Below are 20,001 nucleotides of genomic sequence, written 5' to 3' on the forward strand. Positions count from 1 at the left end.
TTTATTTCAATTTACATACATAACTAATTTTGTTGAGCAGCCTGGTGTTGTCTGAGAGCACTGAGTGCTCAGGTATGTGTTAAATACAAAACCTGTTTTGTTTTAGTGATACCAGGAACAACATAGGCACCTAAAAGTTACAAGATCTCCAAGCTGGAGCTGTCCAGGAGTCCATCCACATGGTTTGCAAGATTAGGACTGCTATTTTTTAGAAACTTCTGAATGACAGAGCTACATACACAAAAAAAAAAAGAGGTTTGTGAGTTTAAAATTAGAGTATATACTTATAGTACAGACTGTACAGATATGTAACTTTAAAAAAATTCTGTCTAGATTTTTGAATTCACCTGAATTGTTTATATGTCTTTTTAAAATAAACACATAATTAGAACCATCTTTATTAATGGCATAAGACCTAACAAACTTTTGTTTTGTTATTGACACTTGCAGAACAGCAGCCAGAGGTTTAGCAAAGTGAGGACAGAAGGTATGTGCAGTATCACAGAGAAGCGTGTGGAATACAAACACAGGAAGGAGACAAGAAAAGCAAAGATCTGCATAATGGTAAAGCAACACATATGGAAAGTCAGCTTGAGAAGAACAGTCACATATGCCAAAAATAATTCACTAGCTACATTTAGTTAGAAGATCTGGGGAGCAAACATGAGCATCCTAAACAACTGCAGTAGGTTAGCCAGAGTGTCTGCTGGCCCCAGGGTCACATATTCCTGCTCTAACTGCCAGCAGTGTCCCTTTGGAGTGAGGAGCTTTCCAAGTGCTGGCCAGTGCTGGCTGTGGAGGGAAAACTGTTCTTTTCCGTTTCTCATGATTTTTTATGAAATGTATACTGCAATGTAAAGCCCTTTCAGAAATACCTGAGCCAGTTGATCTGTGCAGAATGTGCTGATCTGCAGAATTGCTTGGTAGTGTTCTAGAAACAAAAATGTAGTGTTGGCCTGCTCCTGCTCATGAACACATCTTTGTGTGACCAATTCTTTTTGTTTAATTATAAATAATTATTTCATGTAAATATATAGAAAGGCTGCTAAAACAGCCACATGAGATATCTTTACCATCCTGGGCATATTTTGCAGAAGGATCTTTTTCTGTTCTTGTTATTGGGGTAATTTGCTGTTGCATTGCTTTCACAGTGTCAGCTCCCAAGTTTGTTGTGTGACACCTGTAAAATAATGAAATGGATGACATTTGGGACCAATTTCACGAAGTGTTCCAGTCCTTTGGATTTCACTCTGGAACACTATGTTTTATATTACTTCATTTGCTTGGGTCAAAACTTAAGAGTCAGTGTCAATTGAGTTTAGTAATCCTCTCTTTTTTCTAGAATTGTCACACGAGGTGAATCTGAGCCTGCTTTACTTCGAAGGCTTTCTACAAGTTTGCTCTTGCAGAGTGGGTTGTTGGCCAACTGTTCTTTCAAATGGCATCGTTTTCCTAGAGGAAAATGTCTTTTCCAAATGCTTGTTTTCTAAACAATAATTTTCAGGTATGCCCTCTTCCTGTGACCAAAACCACAGCATATTGCCACAATTTTGACAACTAAGATGAAAACTAACCAGGTAATCTGCACTGTCATTACATACAGATAATCCTTACAGACCATTAATGGATATCACACCATGTCTGAGAGTCTTGCTCACTGTTGTTTGTAGGTGCTCTTGTGCTGGATCAGGTGAGTACATCCAAAGTCTCCTTCTAATACCTTGTGTTGAAATGTATTGCATCATAAGCTGATGCACAGTAATTTATCTTTTCCTTCAGGCCTAAATATTAAAAGAAAAAAAAAGGCTTTAATAATGTAGTCAGTATAGTCCAGAATCAAATACAATAGAAGTTTATTGCAAAGTCATCTTTCCTCCCTTTTTTGATGTTTTCTTTTATGGCAGTAACCACCCAAGACCCAGACTATATTTCAACGACAGTTTTCATTATTTTTAAGAGACATTTAAATGAATGTGAATGTAGTTGGTTTCAAATTCCAAGTAAATCCAAATGCTAAGATGCCTCTAGATAATTTAAAAAATACTTCTAGTTTTCATTTTGCTGGAAACCTAATACTTTGTATGGCTACTACTGCAATTTCAGCTGTTACAAGTAAGATGATTTGTTCATTGAAAACCGAACACCTGTAAGATTGTTTATCATATCTTTAGATTAAGTTTCTGATGACAGTGTTTTTTCCATAGTATTAACCACGCTGAAATGCAAGTGAATTATAAATTTAACCTTTTATTCAAGACTCTATCTTGTTTGAATTTCATAGGACCAATTTTCAAGCACAGTTCTCCCATGTGAGCAGGCAGTGTATATTTTCTAGTCACTACCTTGATCTGAGCCCAGTTAGGAGTTCTCAGTTTGTGCAAATTCCATTGTCCATTTTAGCACACCTGATTCAGTGACATGGTGGAGCCATTACAAATTTGTCCCATGCACTTTCCTGTTTCCTGAGTAGTAGAAGTGTAATTGTTGTTTGAATACCCAGACATCTAGAACTTTTGCCCTGAAGGCCCCCTCTGTGAATCATTTTTCACTCTGCCCTTGTAGTGCTATGTCCTAGCCTGTCTTCTAACAACTTTAATAGAAGCATTTTTTCCATCACATCAGCATTTACATGAACCACTTCCCAAATTTTTTGTAGTATTTCTCATTTCTCTCATCTTACAGACTAAATCACTAATTTTGCATAAAACTTAAGGATTATCACCCAGCAAATTAAAATCCCTTGTTTTTCCCATGAAATATAACTCTGTGATTATAAAGCCTTCTAGAAATTCCTTAGCCACTGTGTCTTGCTGGCTACAAGCTATACCTTTTACTTGTATCTGAAATGAATACCAGTGTCTTTCAGGGTGCCTCCACCTGAACTACACAAGTTGGCTCATTAATTAGGTTTTCACCTTGTCTATATCACTGAGCAATTAGGCTATGAAGTGAAATCTCCACAGGTCCTTTCCTACTTGCACCCCTTCAGCAGACACAACATGGCTGCTATCCTTGGGCTACAAGAAGGAATTTTTGTAAAAAAAAAAGAAGTTGTAGACATGCAGCCTTACTAAAGTTCTTTATCTAATCCAATTTTACAGCTAACACCCACAGCAACTCTATAATCCATTCATTCCCCTCCACAGCGATTTATTTCAAACTCCTTCCTTTGCTCTGGTCCAGCCGTTCCCAAAGCCGAAGATCAGCCAAAGCTGCCTTGTCTCCCTAATTCCATAGCACAGTAAAAGCTTGCTTTAATTCCTTTTATGGAGCTCAAATATCCTAGTTAGGCCTTATTTCCTCACCTGAAGTGTCTACAAACACGTCACTCATTTAAGCCATAACTAATTCGGCTCTGACAGTTAACATCTTGCTGCCAGTTTCAATTAGGGAGGAGAAACAACTGCTGAAATCAGGTGTCTGTGGTGTAATCATGTTAACTTGTAAAGAGGCCAGAAATGCTCTTTCCCTAGACACAGGTGGCACCAGATAACATGGTCATGGCAGGCTTCTTTCAAACATCACCAAATCCCTGAGGACTTCACCTAACAGTTTGTTTGCCAGAGCAAATGTTGACTGGTGCTCTCCTCTTTGCTTTCTCTTCTGCCTCTCCTCTACAGAGAGTCCTTTGTCAAGTAACAGCCAGATCCAAAACTCATTAATGTGTTTCTCCTTACACTTTGTTTCTTAGTGGTATAATAATTTTTTCTAAGAAATGGGAACAGTGATTCCTTTCTCCCAAATTACAGTGTGACAACCAGTATGAAAGTTCTTGTATTTTTTCTTCTTTGCTGTTCTAAAGTAACTCTAACACACTCTGAAAATGTTTTTCTCTCCCAACCCAATCAAAATGCAGTGAGCATGACAGTGAGTAACAGAGAGCCCTGCTGCAGCCAGCAAAGCTTATCTCTGAACTGCTCCCCAGGTCCCTGCATAAGTTCTAGCTGAATCATAACTCCCAAGTATCCTTACAGCCAGGATCAAGCAGCATTATCACAGAGCTTATCTTCCCCAGAATCTAAGCATCGCTTGGAATTGCTCTACCATGAAGGCAGAACCACATCTCTAATTTATATCAGCACATTCCTGATACACAGTCATATTTCAGTATATAATCAGTAAATCCTCATATAACAACCAACCAAACAACCAAAACATCTTTTCAGCAGAGCTCTTTCTAGTCTGCCTGTGCCCTTTGGAACCCTGAGCAGCATCACTGCAGGTATGGAGCCACACAACCAAGTGGATTTTTTCTGGTGCACAGAACCAGCCAGGTGAGTTCAGGGCTGCTGCAAGAGCCTTCATGTTTTAAGAACTATCATTAAATTACCACCTGCAATAATGGACCTGAGGTTAATGAGCTCAGACAGAGATGCTGCGTCGAACCACAAGAAATGAGACAGAGCCGTAATGAGACATTTTCAGCCTTATTAGAAATAAGACAGATTAAACCAGGCAGCTGACTGGCCTTTTGGTGCCGGGGCTGTGCTCCCCACCGGCGGGTGCCCTGTGGATGCCGGGCGGTGCTGCCCGCAGGAGGGGTGCCCTGTGGATGCTCTGTGGGTGCCCGGGCGGTGCTCCCCTCGGCAGGGGTGCCCTGTGGATGCTCTGTGGGTGCCCGGGCGATGCTCCCCTCGGCAGGGATGCCCTGTGGATGCTCTGTGGGTGCCCGGGCGATGCTCCCTGCGGGTGGGTGCCCTGTGGATGCTCTGTGGGTGCCCGGGCGGTGCTCCCCTCGGCAGGGGTGCCCTGTGGATGCTCTGTGGGTGCCCGGGCGGTGCTCCCCTCGGCAGGGGTGCCCTGTGGATGCCCTGTGGGTGCTCCCCGCCCCCGCCGTGCCCCCTCCGGGCCAGCGCAGCCCCCGCCCGGCTCCCGCCGCTGTCTCCATGCGACAGCGCAGCGTGGGCGTCTCCCAGCGCTTCATTTACATATCCCGGCGAGCGGCCAATGGGCGGGCGGCGTTGCCGCCACATCGGGGACCTGCCGGGCGCGGGCGGCCCTGGGCCCGGGCGGCCGCGGGGCAGCGGCGGCGGGACCATGTCGGTGGCGGGGCTCAAGAAGCAGTTCCACAAAGCCAGCCAGGTAGGGGGGCCGCGGCGGGGCCCGGCGGGCTTTGCTGCTGATGGGCGGCTCGCCCGGCGCCCGCTCCCGCACGGGCGGCGGGTCCCTCCTCCGTGTGTGGCAGCATCGCCCTGGCACCTCCGGGGAGCGTTTCCTTCAGCGGTACCTCCGCGTCCTGCCCTTGTGTTTGCCTGTCAGCTTCCTGTGCTGTTCTCACAGGCTAAGGTTGCCCCTTCCATTCTTTTGCTTGGGGCTTCAGGTCTTTCCCTTCGTTAATAACATTTGTTATTTAGTGGTGGGTTCGTGTTCGTGTTTTGAGGCCTCAGTTAAAGCTACAGCCTGTATGGGAGCAGCTTTCCCCTAAAGAGTTCATTGTTTTGGTCTTCCACGAATGGCTGGTTTATTATCCTACCTGGAATGCCATGGATTTGTCCTGTAGAGGGTATCAGATGTTTCTAGAGTTTTCCCTCCTTTTCTAGATGCTGTATGCTCTATCTTCTCTAGAGTGAATCTTCATCTTCTTCCGACCCCTTTATCTCTTTTCTCTTTTGTATGTGCTTTGCTTTAATAGTTTAGCTGGTTTCTTTTAAGAGACAAGCACCTTGCTGCCGAGCAGGACTGGTTGAATTCCATGGCAGGATGGTGCCAGTGCCAAACCCTGCATTGATGCAGGGGCTTCAGGATGTGGCTGCAGTGGGATTCTTCCACTGAAGGATTTTGGAAGTCTCAGCTGCTTTGCTTGCTCATTCCAAGTCAAAGAGATCTGTATTTCTGCTGGCTGCCGTTAATGGTAATGGTAATATCGAAATTAGTGTCTGTAACCTGTTCAGTAAAATCTGACAGCTGCTCTTGTATTGGTGAGAGTCAGGAGAATAAAGGTTCTTTGAGTACTTGGCTGTCATCTTTCTAAATCTTCCTTCAACTATGTGGCTTGTCAGCAGCCCAAGTGCAGAATCTGTACTTTGTTTGGATATAGAGATGCTAAATATTTGTATCTAATGTTTCAGTAGTGTGCTCTCTTTCATGGAATGTACTGATCCTGAAAAATGTTGTGAATTGGTATCATTTAACTTTCACTGTTCCTTTGAGAAAATGCTGGGTCTGTAGAGTAAACAAATCCAAGGACAATTTATTAAAGATTTTGGCTTGTTTTGCATCTGATATGCTGGTAAGTGATGCAGCCTTTGCTGTAGTGAGTTTGTAACTCAGGAAGCTGAAGATACTTAACTGAGGAAGTTGGAGAGGTAACCACAGCAAGAGCCCTCTTGTCTGGCAGCTGGTGACAGTGCAGGTTACTTAACCCTGCTCAGATGCCAGATAAACAAACAAAAGGATGGGTGGGATCTGATAAAGGAGTAGTAATGGCAGAAAGGAGCTGTAGAATATATTGAATTTGACTGCATTTATTGGAAAGTTGTGGTATGACTTCCAATATTCCATACTGTAAGGAACTGCAATGCATAACTCATAAGAATATTCTTCTTGTCAGGGTGGGTCAAAGGTAAAACTTCAACTTATTTTCAAATGCAGAACTGAGCAAGAAATTTTAAATCAGTTGATTGAAAAAGTCTGTCATTATGGAAATGTGTTTACTAGGAAATTAAAGTTCAGGAATAAGATACTGGATTTTATTTTATTTTTTTTTTTTTGTACATAAGGTATCAGAAGACACTTCTTTAAAACTCATTCTGTAAGTATTCAGATAAGATGTTTGGGCAAAATAGTAGTGGGAAAATAACAGAAGAAATAGCATATATACGTAGTGGATCAAAACAGCCATGTCTAAACAATGAAAATTCTTATCTCTGGCACACAGAGGCACAGTCATGCCTAGATGTATAAAGTTGTTGAACTAACAAAAATAAGGTGGGACATGAAAAATTGAAGTATTGGGATTCCATCTTTTAGAAGAATTTTTTTATAAAATGCTAAAGCAAGAAAATGCAGAGCATGAGAGGTATTTCTCTACAGATTTGTTCAATTTCCAAGTACTGTGGGATCACTTAAGGAGACAGAGACCTTTGTGTATTGAGTGGATGAAAGATGCCAGTGGTAACTGCTAACAGCAGAGACAGGCATTGCTTGGGGAAAGAATGAAATTAATTCCTTTAGTGTTCCTAAAGGAGAATGGGGGCAGATGACAAAAACTGGCAAATGTCCCAGAGGACATTGAGGAATACTGGAGGGAATGAGACTACTGTCAGGACATGTGATTAAGGAATAAGAATAATATTTGAAAGCTGACAGAACCTAAGGACAAAAAATCTGAAGGCTGAAGCAAGTGTATTAAGACAATCTGTATTTACCAGTTCATTCATAAATATGAATAAATATAAAAAATTACCATATGGAACCATATATGGTTTCCGTGCTAAAGTAGACTTCTGTTCAATGGAAATAAATTACAATTCTAAATGAAATATAGGGTAGTATAGATACATAGTTATAAAAAGATTAAGTAAAATAAATTGAGTTGTTCTAAATTCTGCTTGGTCTTACTGCACCACTGAACTTTTTTGCAAAAAAATGCATTTCAGTTTTGTGCTTGTAAAAAGCCTAAGTGTCTTTATGTACAGCTTTTGTTGACTAGTGGTGATCACCTTTGTGTGTAGGCTTAAATTCTAAGTGCAGGAGTCCAGGAAAACAAGAATTACTTGTGATTTAATACATGCAGTTGAGGTTTCTGGGATGTTTGATGCTTGTCAGCTTGGTTTGTCTGAAATTACACTTAAGTAAATGAGTGTTTGCTTTATGAAAGATCAGCAGTTAACTTTTTATGGTTAGTAATGCCCTTGCCAAAATCAGGCATGACAAGCTACTGCAGACTTGGCTGGTGTAGGAAAAAGTCACTGTAGGTCTGTCTGTAATCCCAAGTGTTCAGATGGTTTTCCCCTAGAATTTTTTACCCAGTTGTTTTTATTTTCCACTGAAAAATGCATGTTTGGTTTTCACTGAAGTGTCAGGCAGTGAGATCTAGAAGACAGCTCTTGTGTAACATTTCTAACACAAGATGAGTAGAGTTTGAGCTGTTTTTCTGTACATTCCAGTATATAAAGCTGCAGTGCTACTCCATTACCATTATCTGTCCCCTAATGATTGCTTCCCCTGGTGTCATGGCATGGATAGACCCAAAGCTGGGATATATCTCCAAGTTTCTGTGTCTGTTATGAAGTGATAACACCTTCATGTTACTAGAACTTTCTTTACTATGCTTTCTACTTAAGTTATAAGTTTAAATTGAAGTTCTTTAATTGAAAGTGTACTGCAGTGAGGATCTCTTCCATTCTCTCCATTACATATCAGTGGTGATTCCTTGAGTATAACTCATTTAACTCATGAAATACCAAGCAGAACCTTTGAAGTGTCTTACCACCTCTCACCCACTGGCTGATAAGCAAGGGCAGGCTGTTTCTCAGGGCTGATTAATTCATGTGCAACACCCATGAAATTCACCTTTTTAATATTATTTTCAATTTTTTAAATAAGTTTTGTAGAGTTGTGTTTGCAGGGAGAGTTTGTGTCCTGTCGCTTTCAGCCTCTGCCAGATCAGATCTGTTTTCCTGTTTTCAGTTTGAAAGCTTTGATGTAGGTGTGTGTGTATCTGCCTGCTGCTTCTGCCGGCCTGGCTCTCGTGCTGGCTGTGCATGTGGGATAACCCATGTGCTGGGAGGACTGCATCTTCTGGTGTGTGCTGGGAGTATTTTCAGAGTTCAGGAAAGCAGGAAGCACAGAAAATGAATAAAAAAGCCTTAATAGGTGTCAGATGCATTTCTAATTTCTGCTGTGCTCTAAAACCGCAGCCAGGCTAGGATCCCTGTGTAAAGGTGTGTGATTTTTCCAGGTGCTTGGAGGCTTGTGAGCTCAGAACTTCACTCCCTTAGGGTGTTTTGAAAGCTCAGCCATGATACTGCTATAGGAAATATGTTGATTTTGAATTCACAATTTTAAATATATTTTTAAAATTAATTGTAGCTGAAGGCTGTGTATAGAAGCGCTTTCACTTTCAACAGCTTATTCATGTTGTGTTTCTTAGGCTTAGGTATTCAGAGATAGTGGAAAGTAATGCTTTTCTGAGGAAACACATCTGCCAGTATTCACAATTATTGTCTTATTTGTAATGTGGTCATCAATAGCTACTGTAGCCTCTGCAGACTGGGTTCTTAAACCTTCTCCCATTGTCAGTGGAGGAAGAGAGGCTCCAAGAGAGTGTGAGCCAGGAGCTGGTTTTATTGTCTATAGACAGAGCCTAAGGGGAAGCAGATTTTCTACCAAAACAACCAAAATCTGTTACTACTTTTTTGCTTTCTGAAAGTGATTTAACCTAGTGTAATAAATATATAAATAATATGCTCTGTGTTTTAATTTCTTATGTATCCTGAATGGCATTTGTCTTTTCAAGTGCTGTAACTATTTTAGCTATTTTTAAATGGCCTTTTTTTTGTTTTTTAATCTCTTTTAAACTTTCAGCTGTCACCAACAGTTGCAGGGATGCTGCTTCATATATCTCAGATTTCTGCTTTTTCTCCATTGATTTAGGTGGCATTTTGATCTGATCTGTTGGAGTGAAGACCAGATCAGAATCAAGACCACCTTGTTCCCCAGACAGAATAAGTTGTGTGATTGGATTTTGTTGTTAAGTTATTAGGGGTGGTGGTGGTGTTTTTTGGTAATTTTTTTTGTTCTCTTGACTATTTTTATTTTCTGTTATGTTGTAGATACTAGCCTAGACCTAATATTTAAGGCTTTTTTAAAGTCCATGTTGACATTTAGTTAATACACAAAAAACTTCAATTACACAAGGGCTTGATAGCAAAGGAAGTGCTTTGGTAAACTTTATACAAGGAGAGCCTGAACTTGACAGTGAGACATGAAAGGAAACTTTATTGCCTACATTCAGCTATATTCAGCTATATTTTCCTAGGACTATAAGCTGTTATCATACAGTCTGAGATACTGTCCTTTCACATCCAATGTGAATTGGGCATGATAAATCCATGACAGTAGTGCAGAGAAAGCTTCTGTCCTATTCCTAGTTTTTATTAGATAATTGGATTTACTTTTCTTCAAATCTTAAAGAATTGTGGAAGAAGGACAGTGGTGAAAAGGACAATAGAATTTAGTTTCTTGTCTGATACGTTTTTAGATGAATAACTGTACTTCTGCGGTTGTATTTATCAGCTGCTGAGGTGGCCTGGCAGTCAGGCAGAAGTGTAGCAGAAAGAAGCTGTGAGTGCTTCAGTCAGCAGAGTACCAGTTAGCAGAAGGCAGAGGCCATGTGCTCTGCAGCCTTTAACAGTGCAGCTCCCAAAGCCTGCAAGAGGGGATCATAATGCAGTAACTCAGAAACCTAGCAGAGGTGCAGCTGCTGTTTGGAAGGAGGTTATTTATATTTTACACATAAAATATTTATATATGAAAGTCTCAATGGCATTGAAAAAGAATAGAGAGTGGCATAATAGAGTGGGAGCTGAACTTTCTCCTTGAATTCATCTCCTTTTATAGCTTGGCTTTGCTGTAGAGTTTTGCACAGGCATCCTGAAAGTTGGAGTGAGAGCTGGCACTCCATCCCAGGCTCCTGCTGCTGCCTGAGTCACTGCGGCACATGCTGGGTAATACATTGCAGTGCAGGCTCCAGAGAATCCTGCAATGCTGAAAAACAAACAGCCAAGTGAAGCCCAGCAGCAGCCCTGCATTGAGATTTTCATCAGCAGCACTTGGAGTTACTTGGAGTTGCAGTGCACCTGCAGTTTCTGTAAACACACATGTAAATAAGATATAAAATGCATCCCATTCTTCATCGTTTCTGTGAAAAGCGTATAAAACGCAAACTTGCTCTTATAATGATACTGTTAAGGACAAAGTGCTTCTGTTTAAGTTAATGCCACTTTTACCCCAGTTTGTTGCCATAGTCTAATTCTATATTGTGCTGAGTTCTCATTGTTGGTCTCTTTTCTGTTCATGGAGAGGAAGGCACTGCTGGAGTTATGGCTAGCTGAGAGTTGAACCTGTAGGTAGGAAAAACAATGCTTTTCAGAAGTCCACTTAGAAAAGAGCTATTCAAATATCAGGTTACACCTTCTATTTGATTTTCTAGAGCCCTAGTGTCCTTCCACTGTATGCATGTTTCTGTTATCGAAGTTACTAAGAGCTTTATGCATTGACGGGAGAATATACCTGTTAATTTCCTGCAACATCTCAGGTAGCAGCAGCTGTGCATGTGAAACACAAAAATAACTTGGCCTTACATACTTGCTATTCAAAGGACAATGCCAAACCTCTGAGGAGAATCAGTTCTGTTTCCTTACCACCCTAATTAAGATGCATTTTTGATGCTGTACTTCTGTTTAATGAACTGTAAGGACTACAGTGAAATTAGTCTGATTAACAACTGAACATGACTTAAGAAATCCAGGACTCAAAGGAAATCAAGGGGTTCTAAAATTCTGTTTTCTATGATTGCAGTCAGGTTACAGATCTAAGGTGAAAAAGTAGAGAAAGTATTTTAAATTTTTTTTCTTAACCAAGCAAAAAAGAGATAAAGTATGAAAAAAGTGGTAATTGTCCTAGGTAGCAACAGCCCCTTTATTCCCTTGTGAGTATTTTGCAAATCCTGGTAGGTCTTACTGTTCTCATTCTTTTTCTTGATGTTGCCAATAAATGTGTACTAGAAAGTGACATGAGTTCAAGGATAAGGAGCTGGTCATTGGCAGAACCAAAAGTAGATTATGTGCTTCTAGGCTACAGATGCAATGTCCAGTCACTGTAGTTTTTTTTTAAAAACAAAATTTATTGTTTTTAATTTTTTTTTAACTTATGTATTGATAAATGCAAAATGTAGATATGAGTTTGGCTTAAAGTTTCCGCATAAATGTGCTGTGATTTATTTCACTGACGGAAAGTTTGGCAAGGCTGAACATGGTATTTTCAACTACCTTCACTGTGTTTAATACCCCTCTGGAATGGGCAAACAATCTTTTAGGAACTGGGATTTTTGGGTAGTAGTATCTCCTCAGCAGAGAATGAGTGTGTGTGTATGTGAGAAATGTGCTTAGTGCCATAAACAAAATGTTGGACTGGGAGTCGCAAAGTCAATATTTTGATTCAGAATTATGATTCTGCCTTTTGCAATCCTGTTGGTAGAGCTAGGAAGTGAAATTTGGTGCCTGTGCCATCTGTATGGTCAGAGAACACACAAACACGGGAATGCTTTGTCTTTCTTTCCCGCAGAGAATGTAGCACCTGCCAGCTTGGCATCTGGGTCACAAGAGATGTGTGCAGGGTGAGGGGGGAAGGAAACCTATTAAACGAGGAAATTGGTAATCAAAGACCTTTCATCAATTCAGAACCAGCAGTTCCAGTCTGCTCTTCTGAAATTTCTCCAAAGAAAGTAATATTTTTAAAGATGTTAGGATGAATTCTGTGTTTGGTGTGATCTGCTTGGATGACTGACTTCCTGAGGCACTGGAACATAGCAACTGTTACTTACCTTTAAGATTAACTGTTTATCATTTTATGGATTTAGCTTCTGAATAATCCCTGCTTGCCTTTTCCCCCTGTATGTTGTAGTAACTACATAGAATCCAAAGTGCTATGTCTATTGTTTGTTTTGTATGGGGAATGCAAGAATCATGGCATTTTCATTGTGAGTTTGGTGATTAAGAGTTTCCCTTCAGTGATCTCTTCAGCTGTGGTTAAAGGTTTCTGTTTCATGGGACTTGGCTTGTTTTGCTACTGATGGATGTGCTGCCTTTTTTGTCAGAATTCCTTGCTGCAAAGCCGTGTGCTCCTCCAGAGGAGGATAGAGCCTTTTGACCTCCTTTGCACTGGTGCTTTATAGCTCATTGGGGAGTTCTGCAGGGGTCTGTGTTCTGTGTGTAAATTATACTTGGAAATTATTGCAGTTTTCTCTGACATTTGTTTAATTTGATAACAGTGGAAGTCAATTCTTTGAGAGTGCTGAGAGAAGTTCTTGTCTGTCCCATGGATGAAGTCAGTGTTGCATTTCTGCAGTGCTGCTCTTACCACTAGGAAGAACTGTGCCTTATGGAGATTCAAGACAGCGTGTGTCTTTCTTAGAGGGCTCCTTAGTTCCGTTTCTATCCCCAATTGCATTTGAGTTTGTGGTGTTGTATTTACCAATGTCTTGCTGCCTAAAACCACTGGCAGGTTTTGAAATAGAGTTTCGAAAATAAGACAAAAAATGTACAGTGACTTCCTTTCCAAGCTAGTCCTGGTGAACAAACTGATGAAATAATGGTTATGGGGTTTTTTCTTCACTTTTCACTGTGATACATGGAGGTTTTCTATTAAGTGAATGAAAGGAGCATGGATTATTGCAAACTTTCTGATACAAGAAAGTGCTTGGGACTTGTGTGTTACGTTTAGGTTTCCCAACTCTTGATGAGCACAGGTTGCATTAGCAAAGAGTAAGATAATAAGTTCTTTCTTTTTTCCCATGGGTAGTGTTTCTAAGGGCCTCCATGGATCCTAGCTAAGTCAGCAGTGCTTCTAGGAGCACATTGATGGATTTTTCAAAATATTTGAGGAAAGAGACTTTTAAGACCATTAAAAATTCAGTTGCATTTGTAGCAGACCCAGGAACTGAAAGTACATTGCTTAACAGTGCTCTGATGCTGGATGTGAGCTTAGACTTGGGAAAACTGTGAACTAAAATGCCTTTAAAAAAAAAAAAAAAGAAAAAAGAATCAAACAAGAAACCTCACAAGCAGCACAGACAATGTGCTTGCTGATTCAAAGGGAAAATGTGCCATCCTTTTACAGCTGACCAGGTAGATTGCCTTGTGCATCACATAATGGGGGCTGACTGTGTGGCAGAAGAATGTGGGTGTTTCACACTGAACCAAAAGCACAGGAAGCTACAGCACTGGCAGCTCAGATAAGTAGGAATGATGCCATTTAAATCAAAATAGTGTGCAGCAAAAAGTAAGGGTATGAGAAGGAGTTCTCAGTCCATTTTATAGTGATTTAAATTCCACACAGCTTAAGTGCTAAAATATGTAAGCAGCAGTTTAATAACATTGAAGGACAAATTTCTTACTTGGGATTCTGTAAGAATTACTGTCTGGAAAGTAGTTTCTGAAAGAGCAATAAAAAGATTATTTGTCACTTTTCATGTGTAAAATGTAGACTTGCTGATAAACATGCAGATGTGATGAGAAATAGCATGCTAATGTGAGGAGAAGTTGATTCTAAAGCAAATCAACTTCAAATTACCATTTTTGACTGGTTGGTGTATCTGGCTGTGTACAGCTTCTGTTGACAGTCTTGCTCTGCTTCCTCTGCACAGCTCGCCTGGGGCTCTGTAGAGAATGATCTTGACCACATTTTTGCTGGTAATGGATTCACTAAAACTGTCACTTTAAACTATGGCACTGCCAGGGAAGTCTTACTTTAAAACTAATACTCCTAAGTATTTGCAACATATCTTTTAGTGCTAGCAGCTCTTGAACTTCGACAAATTTAAAAATATTTGGCCCAAATACATAAACTTTGAGCTTAAAGCTGTTAGTCACTGTTAAAAATGCCCACATCTTGGCTGTGTTATTTCTCCTGTAGTTAGTTTGCACTGGTGCTTAAAACTATTTGCCAAGAAATTACTGAGACTCAAATAAATTGGTGTTGAATGTAAATGAATAGGTGTGACTTCAGCAAAGGTGATGTGAATATATTCTGGCTTTATAGAAACTGAATTAGGTTATCCATGACTTTTGCTGCTCTTTGGCAGGGCTCTCTGACATCAGTTGTGTGTAAGTGATCTTTCTAATCATGCACGTGGGCATTGAAGATGTGGAAGTGCTTGGTGTCCTAATAAGGTGGCCCAATGTGTTCACCCTTAAAAAAAAAAAAATTGAACTTTTAGATCAGCTGATTTGTATTTAAATGGATTTTCAGTAAAGCTGTCGAATAAGCAGAAGTCTCTGGTGGTGGAAATGCAGGAGGGCAATTGGGTAGTCATGAATTATGCAGTGCAGTTACATGTTTTAAGAAGAAAAAAATATTTACATGTTTTAAGGATTTTAATTTCTTGTTCTGCATATGCAGGCTATGATCTTTGTGTTGCTTGATCTCTCCTATTTGACAAACTAGGACTTTTTTTTTTGTTTCAAATGGTGTGAAAAGAAATACCAACAACAGCATGTTACTGTCACAGAAATAATTGCAAATGGTGCAATTGGCTATTCTATAGCAACTCTAACCTAGTCAGACTTCATGCAGGACCCAGCTACAGGGTGCCACGCTGGGTTATGGTTACAGTAAGGTGTAAAACACGTGTACAGCTTTACATCCGTGGCTAGGTCTGTGACTCTTGGTGTGCTGAAAGCTGACTGGACCCTCCTGAGTTCAGGCCTGTGCTACAGTCAGTGATGTATTTAGTGTTAGCTTTTGCATGAGCCAGTGGGAGCCATCTGCATGAACAGGCTAGGTAGTCTAACCTGAGAAAGGAGTGAAGGATCCAGTTTTTGGGTTTAAATCCAAGGCATTGTGCTGGAACTGGTCACATAATGTTCTGGGAACATGAAGTGTATTCAGTTCCTGTTAGGAGCTATGAATCAGAGTAGTGCTCTCTTCCAGAACTATGACTGACAATATGCCAACATTCCCTAGAACAAGGCAGAGCATGGATTTTCACTAGACTGGTGGCAATTGCAGCTGTCATATGAAGTGAGCAGAAATGAAGAGGTATTGAATGGACAAGGTAATGTAAAGTGTAGTGATTTAGTGCAGAGAGGTCATTAAAGTCAGACCCCCTCACTGTACACACACCTTTGCACTGCATGTGCAGGAACAATGTTTGTGCAGTCAGCTTTAACAGCTGGATGCTGTCAGATGCAGCACAGAATTCCATGACAACTTGAATCACGCTAAATCTAGGCTGTGGTAGCCTTGCTCTGCATCCAGGGTAAGGTCCTGTCCAGCTCCTTGAGTCAGCTCTGGGTGCTTGTGTGATCACACACACTCAGCTGTTAGAGGCAGCTTATCCATCTCAAAATCAACCCAGCTCCAATGTGTGAGCAGCTTTCAGGTGGATTAACCCACTGAAGAGCTCACAGCACACAGGAGTTGCTGCTACCAGTGCAAGGGAAATGGAGGCAGTGTCTTGACAGGGATGAAAAGGATTTAGAGAAGGCTAAGCAGCTGTGGGAAAGTACCTTAATGATTATTAGAATGTTTTGTTCTGAGAGTAGAATAGGTTCTGCTTTGTAAGGGATTTTTGCCTCGCTGAAGTCCTGAATGAGAGCCCACAAGGAATCTCTGCTACCAGCTGACCCTGGGCTAATGGTGAACATTGTGATTATGATAATATATCGCATGAGGGCAAAAAGATCTATTCCTAATCCAGCAAGCCTGGAACCCAGACAGGACAGTTGAGTGGTTTTAGTGAAACGGTTATCAGCCTGGATGTAGGTGAAAGTGATGCTCCTGATGAAAGCAGCCCCTCAAGCTATGTGAGATCTGAGAGGCTTCAGCCAGGCTTCAGCAAAACACTGAGAATGCTGTTGAAGGAGATGGAATACATTTCTTAAGTGGAGGAAAGAGTGCCTTTATTTCAACTGAGGGGAGAGTCTGGGGAGCGAAGTTCTGCTTAGCTGGAGTAAGTACTACTGGGATAAATGGTATACAACAGAGACACAAGTTAGGGTGATGTTATTGAAGGTAGCAAGAGGCAAGATAATCAGTAAAAAAATGTGATGTAACTTCTCCTGTTCTCTCAATACTCTGGGCAAAACAGAATGTTTTAAGGGACTTCTTTCACAATTACTTATTAGCATCTGTAAAAGCAATTTTTAAATATAGTCATGAGAGACATCCAGTATAGAAACATCTTAAACCACACAGGTGTGAGGAGTAATAAGATAATATGAAAGCTTCTCATATTACTTGGAAGTGTGTAAAGGGGTTATTTAAATCTCTGATTTTAAGGACTTTGTTTTATAGTACAATCACCCTTTCTCATCTTTGCAGTGGATATATATGAGTAGGTCAAAAGGAAGCCACACCTTCCTTACAAGCACAGGGAACAACTTCAGAAAGGGGGATTGTTTTAAGGCCAAATTAGAATGGTATTGCTGCCAAGTGAAATTTTGCACTTGGAACCTGTGGAGGGAGGAAGAAGTGTTAATGTGGTAACAGCCAGTGGAATGCACGCAGTGTGTAACTTGTCATTCACAGCTCCAACTCCTCTCCATGCCGAGGAAACAGAATGAAATACTGCCCAGTTTTACCTGAAACAAGATGCTGAAAGAGAGGCAGAAAATGGTTCTGATAGGCACTGAGGTGCTGCTTGTCCTGGTCACCCTGAGGAGGATGGGCTGTTAGTGGGGGTGCACCCACTAACTCTACTTGTCTGCAGTGCTTGTGCACATTCTGTCCCATTATATTGGCTGGGCAAGCGATTGCCAACATAATGAGATGGAAGACCATAGTTTAGAATAAAAACCCCCAAAATTTACTTTTCAAAGAAATTCAGAATGTTTTTTTTTAAGCATGAGTTTGGAACTGAGTGAGAAGTCAGTGAAATTAAAAAGTGAGGCAGGATAATCATTATGGGTATTTTTTTACGGCCCTTTGATGGCTTTACAGTTCTCTTTTTAGGGTATGCTCACTTTCACAAACAGGATTTCAAACAGATTAGGGAACAGTATTTTAGATTTCTGTAATGAAATATGGAAGTAAAAGTGTGGAGCATGGCGATTCATGGTTTCAGGTTCATCATTGTTCTTGGCTATTTAAAGTCTTACATCAATAATTTAAATTACTGTCAGAGACTTAAATGTAATCAGGTTTTCTCATTAAAAGCACCTGTATCTTTTCTTCTGACAAGTGTGCAGTCTTGAGTCTGACCCTGTTACATTTTTTTAAGTAAGCTTGCAGAGCAAATCATGTGTCTGTGTCCAAAAATTTAGATTGGTTAGTTTATTACATTTGAGTTCTTACAAAGATGTTTCGCCCTTAGGGATGTGTACAATAATGATGACTTTGAATTTCTAGATGTATAAATGCATGTGTAAGCATCACTGTTGAGTTCTTCAGGAAACAGTGGAGGTTTGTCAGGAAAAGTTCAAGGTTTTGCAGTACAAAGTAGTTTTTGTTGTACAATGCATGTGCTGAAGAATAGCTGTAGCAGACAAGTTGGACTAAAGTGCTCCGTAATAGTGTGACGTGTCACTGCCTGGTGCGAAATGAGTCACTCTCTATAGAAATGCAAAATCACATTATAGAGTCTAGAGTCTTGTACTTTATTCATATATGGACAAGACTGTCCTTTGTCCATGGTAATGGTTTTCTTCAATATCTGTGTGCATCCAATTTAAGCACATAGCATTGCATTGGTGTATGTACCAGCTCATTTTTGTTGTTGAGATGTGTCTGGATTTTGCCACAAATTGAATTTATAGGCAAGGAGGAGTAGGTGGCATGTAGGTAACTTGGAAAACTGAGTTTGCCATGAGATGGACACGGTTTCTGGAAGGTACTTCTCAGTGTTTTTGCTGCCTCCAAAGCTCAGTAACTACCAAAGGCACCAAGTGTAACAGCACTGTGGTTTGGAAGTGCCTTTGTGAAGCCTGTGTTTCTTACTTTTTCATCCCACTGCTGTGGTCAAACAGTTAAAGTGAAAATTGCAGTGTTAGTGGGTGCACTCAGAAAGGCAATGTAGTTACCTGGGAAGGATGCCAAGTCTGATAGGGATTTCAAGTTTAAAGCATTTAAGACTTTAGACAATCACTGTGTGTCTCAGAATTACAGACCTAGAAGCAAAGGCTGTGTCCCAGTTCAGCTGGTTTAAGAGCCTGTAGGACCCAGAGGTCAAAGTCCAATTTCAGGGTAATGATGCTGCTGCAGCAAATTGTCTGGGTAAGTTAGTAACAAGTTCCATTAATCGTTGAGCTGGGTGGTCCAGCTCATTTGTGAAGAGACCATGGAGGAGCAGAGGGGGAAGAATGGTGTTTGAATTGTTCCTTATTGGAGCAAGTGCTGGGCCACTGCCATTGAGGTGTTCTAGGTCTCTGTGGCTGGAATCAAGTGTCTGCTTTGTGGCAGCTGCTCTTCTTTCCTTTAAATGTACAACACATTTCCTTTCACACTGTTCAGTGGCTAATGTTTAAACTTTGTGCTAGTGCTTAAAAAGAATAAGGAATGCGTGTAATTAGGAAGTAGAGAAAGTTGCTTTATGTTATGGGAAAGAAATAGAAACCACTTTTTACAATTACAGTTGAGGGTCCTGCCATAATTATCTGCATGTGGTTACTGATTGCTTAATATTTTTCTGTCAAAAAAAAATTGTAAAGAAAATTATCTCAAAACAAATACTCTCTGCATTGTAAGAGAAAGGACTTAGCATTTTAGGTTTATTAAGTGGTGGAATATATTCCTTTAAACATTTTCTGCAATTCTACAATTACATTAGACATTCTGTATGCTTCTAGCTCATGTATTTAACATTACCTGGTAGAGCTGCAGGTCTCACCTGAAGTTTAAATCAAAAAGTATTTTCCTGCTGGCAGGTTTGAAGGCAGGAGGAGACTTAAGTCCTGTTTACAAAATGAAGGGTTTAGTAGATGCTGATGATATTTTTTCTAATCAAAAGCCTTTACTCTTGCAGGTGATTTAGAATGAAGGTGCATTGCATTTTCTGAGCCTGGCACTCAGTACTTTATAAGCCATTTGGCAAGTGTTCCCAGTCAGTGTAAGTGGTGATGCTTATCTGTTGTGTTCCTAAGTTCAGGTGCCAGGGCATCTGAGGGAAAGTGCTTTTGCAATTTAAAGGCAGAATGTCAAATTTCATGAAATGTGGAGTCATAAAGAGTGCATATCTATGTGATAGGAAGCACAGCTGATAAAAGGTGGGTTTGCAAGGAAAGGTTTATTGCAGCTCTCCTTGAAAGCAAAGGTAGTTTTTATCTCTGGCTGTTTTCTTCC

General features: G+C 40.5%; 1 protein-coding gene across 3 annotated transcripts in view; it reads left to right on the forward strand.

Annotated features, from left to right (window-relative positions):
• Nucleotides 1-4,973: 4,973 nt before the first annotated feature.
• The window catches only part of SH3GL3 (SH3 domain containing GRB2 like 3, endophilin A3), a 41,415-nt gene continuing 26,387 nt past the window's right edge, over nucleotides 4,974-20,001 (forward strand). The window contains exon 1 of one of the 3 annotated variants that reach the window (XM_041418474.1): nucleotides 4,974-5,082. Coding sequence is in view for 1 of the 3 variants with exons in the window: in XM_041418473.1 (XP_041274407.1) it covers nucleotides 5,038-5,082 (45 nt within the window). In the remaining 2 variants the exon portion in view is untranslated. The other 2 variants (XM_041418473.1, XM_041418475.1) reach the window with 2 other exon arrangements.

This window comes from Onychostruthus taczanowskii, unplaced genomic scaffold (genome assembly GCF_017590055.1).
Source record: "Onychostruthus taczanowskii isolate IOZ18803 unplaced genomic scaffold, ASM1759005v1 scaffold6, whole genome shotgun sequence".
Classification (NCBI taxonomy): domain Eukaryota; kingdom Metazoa; phylum Chordata; class Aves; order Passeriformes; family Passeridae; genus Onychostruthus; species Onychostruthus taczanowskii.